Below are 9,814 nucleotides of genomic sequence, written 5' to 3' on the forward strand. Positions count from 1 at the left end.
CGGGTCCCTTCAGTTGCTAGATGTCACACACCCGAACAGATCCTGCCACCTGGAAATCTTTGGGGAGCTTGAGGTTCTTAGGTTAGACCAACAAGTTGGACAAAGAAAAACCATAATTCTCTCAAAATGTAAAATTTGCTGAGTAAATCTCTGCCTCAGACAAGGTTTGAAAATGAGCAGTTATAATAGTTACCGTATTGAGCTACTATAAACTTTTTTTAAATTAAAATATTTTATTATGTTTTTGGTGAAAGTTTTCACAGCAAATTAGGTTCCCGTTTAACAGTTTCTGCACAATTTGTTCAGTGATATTGGTGACATTTTTCACAGTGTGTCAGTTTTCTCATTATTTTGTTTCGGTTGTTCTGTTGCCAGTACTCTAGTTTCCCTGCCCCCTTGCCTTCTCATCTTTGCTTTTGAGTAAATGTTGACCACTTGGTCTTGTATGTGGTAGATGATTTTTAAAAGGAGCACAGTACTTATGGGTGATGCTGTTTATTTCATGAGTTAGTCTGTTTTTTAGATAAAAGATGACCTTATGGAATAGTTTTGATTCAAGGTTTAAAGAGTATCTCAGGGCCATAGTCTGGGGGAGTCCTTCAGACTCAACCGGTGTAGTAAATCTGGGCTTTTTAAGAATTTGAGTTGTGTTCCACATTTTGCTCCCGTTCTGTCAAGATCCATGTATTGTATTCCTGATCAGAACAGTCAGTAGTGGTAGCTGGGCACTGGTCTCAGGGTAGAGGAGGTTGTGGTTCGTGTAGACTATTAAACTTATGGGCTAGTTTTTTCTCTGAGTCTTTGGTTTCCTTCTCCTTTATTCTGAACTCATAGAGACCAATAGTTGTATCTTAGATGGAGTTGCTGTAGACTTTTGAAGTTGCATGGACTGTGTAAGATAGTGATTCAAAGCTCCAAGAAGGTTATATCTTAAAAAGAACATGTTGTACCATAATTTGTTACAGGTTTTTTTAATCAGTTATTGAATATAAATTTTTAAAAATTTATTTTATTATCATTGTTGAGGCTATATACAGAAAAACGTACACCAATTCAACAGTTTTCTACGTGGACACTTCACTGACATTGATTATATTTGAGTTGTGCAGCTAGTCTCACCCTCCTTTTCTGAGTTGCCCCCCCCATTAACATAGACTCACTGCCCTCTAAGGTTCGTATCTAATCTTTTAAGTTGCTGTTGTCACTTTTATTCTATATAGATATTTTTTAAAAGAGCATAATGCCGTATCCAAACTCCCTGAGGGCCCGAATTGCTGGGTGGAGGGCTGTGGGGACCATGGTCTCGGGGAATATCTAGCTCAATTGGTATAAAATAGTTTATAAAGACGTTGTTCACATTCTACCTTGGTGCGTAGCATCTGGGGTTTTAAAAGCCTGTGAGCAGCCATCTAAGATACTCCACTGGTCTCACTCCTTCTGGAGCAAGGAAGAATAAAGAAAACAAGATGTAAGGGAAGGATGAGTCCAAAGGACTAATGAACCACAACTACCACGGCCTCCACCAGACTGAGTCCAATACAACTAGATGGTGCCCGGCTACCACCACTGACTGCTCTGACAGGGATCACAGCAGACCATCCTGGACAGAGCTGGAGAAAAATGTAGAACAAAATTCTAACTCACACAAAAAGACCAGACTTACTGGCCTGACAGAGACTGGAGAAACCCCAAGAGTATGGCCCCCGGACACCCTTTTAGCTCAGTAATGAAGTCACTCACAAGGTTCACCGTTCAGCCACAGATTAAACAAGCCCATAAAACAAATCGAGACTAATGGGGCACAGCAGCCCAGGGACAAGGACTAGAAGGCAGGATGGGACAGGAAAGCTGGTAGTAGGAAACCCAAGGTCGAGAAGGGAGAGTGTTGACATGTCGTGGGGTTGTTAACCAATGTCATAAAACAATATGTGTACTAATGGTTTAATGAGTAACTATTTGTTCTAGAAACCTTCATCTAAAGTACAATTAAAAAAAAAAAAAGCATGATGCTCAGGACAGACATATTTTGCTAGTTTAGCTAACCTGTGGTGTCGGGATATTTTTGGTTTAAGTTTTAAAAGATTATCTCAGGGTAATAGTTTCGGGATTCATCAGGCCCACATGGCTCCATAAAATCTGGATTCTATGTGTCATGGATTGAATTGTGTCCCCCAAAAATATCTGTCAACTTGGGTGGGTCATGATTCCCAGTATTGTATGATTGTGTAATCTGATGTGATTTCCTGTGTGTTGTAACTCTATCACTATGATGAGGTTGTATGTGATCTCCTTATGTGTTGTAAATTCTATCACTGTGATGTTATACTGATGAGGTTTACAAGATTAGATGCTGTCTTAATCCAATCTCTTTTGAGATATAAAAGAGAGAAGAAAGAGACACATGGGAACCTCACACCACCAAGAAAGCAGTGCCGGGAGCAGAGCACGTTCCTTTGGACCAGAGGTTCCTGCGCTAAGATGCTCCCAGGCCAAGGGAAGACTGATGCATCCTAAGGACCTTCGTCCAGAGCCGACGGAGAGAGAAAGCCTTCTCCTGAAGCTGACACCCTGAATTTGGACTTGTAGCCTACTGGACTATGAGAGAATAAACTTCTCTTTGTTAAACCATCCACTTGTGGTATTTCTGTTAGAGCAGTACTAGATGACTAAGACACTATGAGAATTTGAAATTCTGTTCTACATTTTCCCCCTTTTGATCAAGATTCTTCTATAGAATCTTTGATCAAAATGTTCAGTAATGGTAGTGGGATACTATCCAGTTCTTTTGGTCCCATGGCAAAAGAGGCAGTTGTTCATGGAGGCAGTTAGCTACACATTGCATTTACTCCATCTATTCCTGGCTCTCCTTCTTCCGTTGCTCCAGGTGAATAGAGACCAATTGTCATGCCTTGGATGACTGCTTGCAAATTTTTAAGACCCCAGGTGCTATGCAGCAAACTAGGAGGTAGAACAGAGGCACTAAATGTGGTCAACAGATCTTTATGGAGCAAGGCTGTGTGTTAGACACAAAGGGAAATGGAGTAAAACCAATTCCCTTCTCCCAGGGACTTTGTGATCTGTCCTGGGCTTAAGACAAGTGTACGTATGACTATAATGCAATAGAAGTGCCACAGGAGAAGAAAAACAGTGCTCTGAGGGTTTAAAAAACAGTGCTCTGAGGGTTTAAGATGGTCTTTTACTGGAGAGGGTCTGCTTCACATTCCCAAATCATTTGTGGACTTAATATTGTTTGTCTTAACATTTTAGCTGTTGGTAATTTTATGAGGTGCTGAATGAAATTAAAATTTTTTTTTGTTTTAAATTGCAGTTTGAAACTGTACATAAAGTATCCAGCTATGTGACATTACTTCACTAATAGTCCTAATGGACACTTGCTAATTGAGTATAATTTAAAGGTAACTTTATATTAGCCAAAAATGGAGCAATTTTCAAGTGCTTACGGAGTTGAAATAAAATGCAGAAAGTAGATGTGACCATATTGGTGTATTTACTGCCGTGTGTGTGTGTGTGTGTGTGTGTGTGTGTGTGTGTGTGTGTGTGTGTGTGTGTGTGTGTGTGTGTGTGTGTCAGTGAGTGATGGGAAGTGAGGGAAAGGCCAATAGATGGAGAAGTACTTTTGAACTCTCTTTCCACCTTAAATTGCTTTTAACCATTTTCTGCCAGACAGTTCTTAAGGGGACGGTGACTGAATGAAGAAAGGAGGAATGGTAGTTTAGCCTGGAAATATTTATGCTCTCCAGGGATGATACTGAGGGTTGGAGAGATGCCTTTAAGCAAATCTTAAACATATAATTTTTATAATTTTGTTTTAATATAATGGTTTCTTTAAATTGAAAGTGTTATAAATTGTATTTTTCTCTTTAAAAATACTGTTATAGTTTAAAATGATAATTATTCAAACATTTAAATATTTTCACTTTTTTAGGAGGAAGAGAAATTAATCCAGCAGGAACTGAGTAGTCTGAAAATAACTGTTTCTGCTCCTACTACGACACTGGTAAGTTTGCAAAGTCAGGGCCAACACACTTTGAATTTGAAACCTGGACCACTATGGACTTCTGTCCACTACTTGTCTGTCAGTTTGTCATACTGTGGTGGCTTGTGGGTTGATGTGATGCTGGAAGCTGTGCCACAGGTATTTCAAATAACAGCAGTGTCACCCAAGGTAAATAAGTTTCAGTGGAGCTTCCATGCTAAGACACTAGGAAAAAGGACCTGGCTGTATACTTCTGAAAAAATTGGCCAGTGAAAACCTTATGAATAGCAGTGGAACATTGTCTGGTATGATGCTGGAAGGTGAGCCCCTCAGGTTGGAAGGCACTCAAAATATGACTGGGAGGAGCTGTCTCTTGAAGGTAGAGTCGACTTTAATGATATGGATGGAGTAGAACTTTCGGGACCTTCATTTGCTGAGGTGGCAGAACTCAAAATGAGAAGAAACAGGTGCAAACATCCACTAATAATCAGAATGTGGAATGTATGAAGTATGAATCTAAGAAAATTGGAAATCATCAAAAAAGAAATGGAACACAAAGATATACTAGGCATTAGTGAACTGAAATGGACTAGGATTGGTCATTTTGAATTGGACAATCATGTGGTCTACTGTTACGGATTGAATTATGTCCCCCCAGAAATGTGTGTATCAGTTTGACTGGGCCGTGAGTCCCAGTATTGTGTGGTTGTCCTCCATTTTGTGATTGTCATTTTATGTTAAAGAGGATTAGGGTGGGATTGTAACACCCTTACTAAGGTCACTTCCGTGCTCCAATGTAAAGGGAGTTCCCTGGGTGTGGCCTGCACCACCTTTTATCTTACAAGAGTTAAAAGGAAAGGGAAGCAAGCAGAGAGTTGGGAACCTCATACCACCAAGAAAGCTCTGCCAGGAGCAGAGTGTGTCCTTTGTTGAGAGTTTTTAAATTACCTTTTCAATCTCTTGTTTTGTTACAGGTTTAGTTGGTCTGCCTCTGTGTTACTTTAGGTGTGTAGTGAGTTTCTAGAAATTTGTCCGTTTCCTCTAGGTTTTCAAATTTGTTACAGTACAGTTTTTCATAATCTGCTATGATTCTTTTAACCCATGTCATTTCTTACATGGGTTACTTGCTTCCTCTCCTATTTTGTCAGTTTGGGCAGTGATTTATCGATTTTGTTGATCTTTTCAAAGAACCAGCTTTTCGTCTTGTTAACTCTTTCAATTGTTTTTCTATTCTCTGTTTCATTTAATTCTGCTCTAATTCTTATTATTTCCTTTCTTCCGGTGCCCGAGGACTTCTTTTGCTGCTCTTTTTCTACTTGTTTGAGTTGTAGGGTTAATGTTTTGATTTTAGCCCTTTCTTCTTTATGGATGTGTGCATTTATTGCTATAAATCGACCTCTGAGCACTGCTTTTGCTGTGTCCCAGAGGTTCTGGTAGGATGTGTTTTCATTCTCATTTGATTCTATGAATTTCTTTATTTCATCCTTAATTTTTTCTGTAACCCAGTAGTTTTTTTAGCAAGGAGGTGGTTCAGTTTCCATGTGTTTGATTTTTTTTTTCCTAGCATTTTCTGTTACTGGTTTCTACTTTTATGGCTTTATGGTCAGAAAAGATGCTTTGTAATATTTCAGTGCTTTGGATTCTCTTAAGGCTTGCTTTATGGCCTAATACGTGGTCTATTTTGGAGAATGTTCCATGTGTGTTGGAAAAGAAAGTATACTTGGCTGCTGTTAGGTGTTCGGTACATGTCCATGAGATCAAGTTGATTAATTGTGACATTTAGATCTTCTGTGTCTTTACTGAGCTGCTTTCTGGATGTTCTGTCCATCACCAAAAGTGGTGTGTTGAAGTCTCCTACTACTATTGGGGAGCTGTCTATCTCTCTTTTCAATGCTGTTAGAGTTTGTTTTATGTATTTTAGAGCCCTGTCATTGGGTGTGTAAATATTCATTATAGTTAATGTCCTCCTGGTGTATTGACCCTTTAATCATTATATATAGTGTCCTTCCTTATCCTTTGCGTGGATTTTACTTTAAAGTATGTTTTGTCAGAGATTAATATTACCACTCCTACTTTTTTGAATGTTGTTTGCTTGATATATTTTTTTCCATCCTTTGAGTTTTAGTTTGTTTGTGTCTTTAAGCCTAAGGTGTGTCTCCTGTAGGCAGGATATAGATGGATTGTGTTTTTTTATCCATTCTGCCACTCTATGTCTCTTTATTGGTGCATTTAGTCCATTTGCGTTCAGCATAATTATTGGTAAGTATGAGTTTAGTGCTGTCATTTTGATGTCTTTTTTGTGTGTTGTTCACAGTTTCTTTGTTCTACTTAATTTTCTGTGCTGAGTTGTTTTTCTTTATGTATTTTCTTTTCATCTTTTTCACTGTTGTTTTTGAATTTGCTGAGTCTTTATGTTTTTCTTGTTTTTTATTTTGATGTGTAGGACTGTTAATTTCCTTTGTGGTTACCTTAATATTTACCCCTATTTTTTAAAATTTAAACCAGTGTTTTATTTGTTTGTATTGCCTTAACTTCCTCTCTGTGTGAAAAATCTGTCTACGTTTTTTAGTCCCTCTTTTTTGTTTTAATGTTGTCGTCTTTTACATATAGACATGTCTGTTTCCCTATTTTCGGTGTTTCAGCTTTGATTTATTTTTGTGAGTTCCCTATCTATGTTGATGTTTGGTTGCTCTGTCCTGTGTTCTAGTCTTGGGTTGTTATCTGATGTTACTGATTTTCTAACCGGAGGACTCCCTTTAGTGTTTCTTGTAATTTTGGTTTGGTTTTTGCAAATTCCCTGAACTTCTGTTTATCTGGAAATGCCCTAATTTCACTACCATATTTGAGAGACAGTTTTGCTGGATATCTAATTCTTGGCTGGCAGTTTTTTTCCTTCAAGGCTTTATATATGTCATCCCATTGCCTTCTTACCTGCATGGTTTCTGCTGAGTAGTCCGAGCTTATTCTTATTGCTTCTCCTTTGTAGATGACTTTTCGTTTATCCGTAGCCACTCTTAAAATTTTCTATCTTTGGTTTTGGCAAGTTGATAATATGTCTTGGTGACTTTCTTTTGGGATCTACCTTATGTGGGGTTCGATGAGCATCTTGGATAGATATCTTCTCATCTTTCACGATATCAGGGAAGTTTTCTACCAACAAATCTTCAACAATTCTGTCTGTATTTTCTGTTATCCCCCCCTCTTCTGGTACTCCAATCACTTGTAGGTTATTCTTCTTGATAGAGTTCCACATAATTCTTAGAGTTTCTTTGTTTTTTAAAATTCTTTATCTGAATTTTCTTCAAATAAGTTGGTGTCAAGTGCTTTATCTTCAACCTCCCTAATTCTACTTCTGTTGCCTCAGTTCTGCTCCTATGACTTTCTATTGAGTTGTCTAATTGTGGAAGTTTATTGTTAATATCCTGGATTCCTGATTGCTGTCTCTCTATAGATTCTTGCAGTCTATTAAGTTTGTCATTACGCCCTTGAATAACCTTCATAAGATCATCTATTGCTTTGTCTTTGTGTTCCTTAGCTTGTTCTGCGTTTTGCTTGATCTCCTTCCTGATCTCTTAAAGAGTTCTGTATATTAATCTTTTGTATTCCACCTCCAGTAATTCCAAGAAATTCTCTTCCTCTGGAAAATTTCTTGATTCTTTATTTTGGGACCTAGCTTGTCATCTTTGCTTATGAGGAGCATTCTGGTTGTACTTCTTCCAAGACAGATTTGTTCTTTTGACAGTCCATAGTATATTCAGTATTCTTCGCCAGCACCACAATTCAAAGGCGTCAGTTCTCTGGTTTTCCTTATTCACCATCCAGCTATCGCATGCATATAAGACTGTTGAAAACACCATGGCTTGGATCAGGTGCTGCTTAGTCTTCAAGGAGATGTGTTTGCTTTTCAACACTTTAAAGAGGTCTTTTGCAACAGATTTGCCCAGTGCAATGCGTCTTTTTATTTCTTGACTGCTGCTTCCATGGATGTTGATTGTGGATCCAAATAAAATGAAATCCTTGACAACTTCAGTCTATTTTCTGTTTATCACAATGTTGCTTATTGGTCCGGTTGTGAGGATTTTTGTTTTCTTTATGTTGTGGTATAATCCATACGGAAGGCTGTAATCTTTGATCTTCATCAGTAAGTGCTTCAAGTCCTCTTCACTTTCACCAAGCAAGGTTGTGTCATCTGCATAATGCAGGTTGTTAATAAGTCTTCCTTCAGTTCTGATGCCCTGTTCTTCTTCATACAGTCTAGCTTCTCAGATTATTTACTCAGCATACAGAATGAATAAATATGGTGAAAAGATACAACCGTTATGCACACCTTTCCTGATTTTAAACCACGTAGCATTCCTTTGTTCTGTCCGAACGACTGCCTCTTGATTTATGTACAGGTTCTTCATGAGCACAATTAAGTGTTCTGGAATTCCCACTCTTTGCAGTGTTATCCGTAATTTGTTATGGTTCACGCAGTTGAATGCCTTTGCATAGTCAATAAAACACAGGTAAACATCTTTCTGGTGTAGTCAGTAAAACACAGTAAACATCTTTACTTTGTTAGATTTCCATTTTCTGTAGTTGGTGTCATTATATACAATTTTTCTTACTGCGAGGCATAGATGTGGTGTTGGGCAGAACTAAGATAAATAGGTAGAAGTTGAGGAGCTAGAGTTTGGAAGGAAGATTTTATAGTAATGATGACCATCCAAATCCAGGTGTACCTTATGGATAAACCTCTCCCTAAGATGGTCACTTAGAGGCTGGTGACAGTTTGTTAAAGAAATTGTAAAGGGAATTCCTGCCTTGAGGAATGCACTTTTCTCTCTAAAAAGAAGAGAATAATAAGGTATGTGGTTTTACTTAAATCAAGTTCATGATGATGTTTGAAAAACTCTGAGTTAAAATTATGTTACAGAACTAGGGTTGAAACTTAATGGCTTAAATTAACAGTTTCACTGCTATTGATGTGGAAAACCTTTTGAAGAGGGACTTTTAGTATCTTTTGTTTTCTCAGTTTCTTAATTAGTAGTCTTAATGTATTAATTAAGTAATATAATTGCTTTAAACACAAGTGACCTAAATTAAATCTTATTCCTCTAAGATTTTCCTATGGGCTCTTTTTAAAATTCTTCATGTATTTGTGTGTGTGTTTATTTAAACATTATTATTCTTGCTTTGAAAATATTTTACTGTTTCATAAGCATTTGGTGATTTTGTAATCCTATAACTTATTAACTCTAATTAGTTTTTAGATATTATAAGTCTGTGAGCTTTTCTTTATTTTGAAACATGTTTTATTTTTATTTGTTTTTTATTCTGCTTTAGGTGAAGGTATACAGAACAAATATTTTCTCATTAAACAGTCTGTACACATGTTGTTTTATGACATTGGTTAACAACCCCACGACATGTCAGCACACTCCCTTTTCGGCCTTGGAAGACCCTTTTTTTTTTGGTGAAAATATACATAGCCAAAGATACACGATTTCAAAAATTTCTACGTGCACAATTCACTAACATTGATTACGTTCTTCCGTTTATGCTGCTGTTCTCTCTTTGGATGAAGGTTTACAGAACAAAATAGTTTCTCATTAAACAGTACATGTTGCCCTATGACAATGGTTAACAACCCTACTCCATGTCAACACTGTCCTTATTCAACCTTGGGTTCCCTATCACCAGCTTTCCTGTCCCCTTCTGCCTTCTAGTCCTTGTCCCTGAACTGCTGTAGCTCATTACTCCCATTTTATTTCATGGGGCTGTCCAGTCCCTGGCTGAACGGTGAACCTTGGGAGTGACTTCACCACTGAGCTA

At 37.7% G+C, this 9,814-nt stretch overlaps 1 protein-coding gene across 2 annotated transcripts in view; it reads left to right on the forward strand.

Moving 5' to 3' along the window:
* AP4E1 (adaptor related protein complex 4 subunit epsilon 1) overlaps positions 1-9,814 on the forward strand; it is a 93,604-nt gene that overhangs the window by 708 nt on the left and 83,082 nt on the right. For both annotated transcript variants that reach the window (XM_023732474.1, XM_004377659.2), the window contains exon 2: positions 3,947-4,018. In XM_023732474.1, coding sequence (XP_023588242.1) covers positions 3,947-4,018 — 72 coding nt within the window. The remainder of the gene's footprint in view (positions 1-3,946; positions 4,019-9,814) is intronic.

Source organism: Trichechus manatus, unplaced genomic scaffold, assembly GCF_000243295.1.
Source record: "Trichechus manatus latirostris isolate Lorelei unplaced genomic scaffold, TriManLat1.0 scaffold00052, whole genome shotgun sequence".
Classification (NCBI taxonomy): domain Eukaryota; kingdom Metazoa; phylum Chordata; class Mammalia; order Sirenia; family Trichechidae; genus Trichechus; species Trichechus manatus.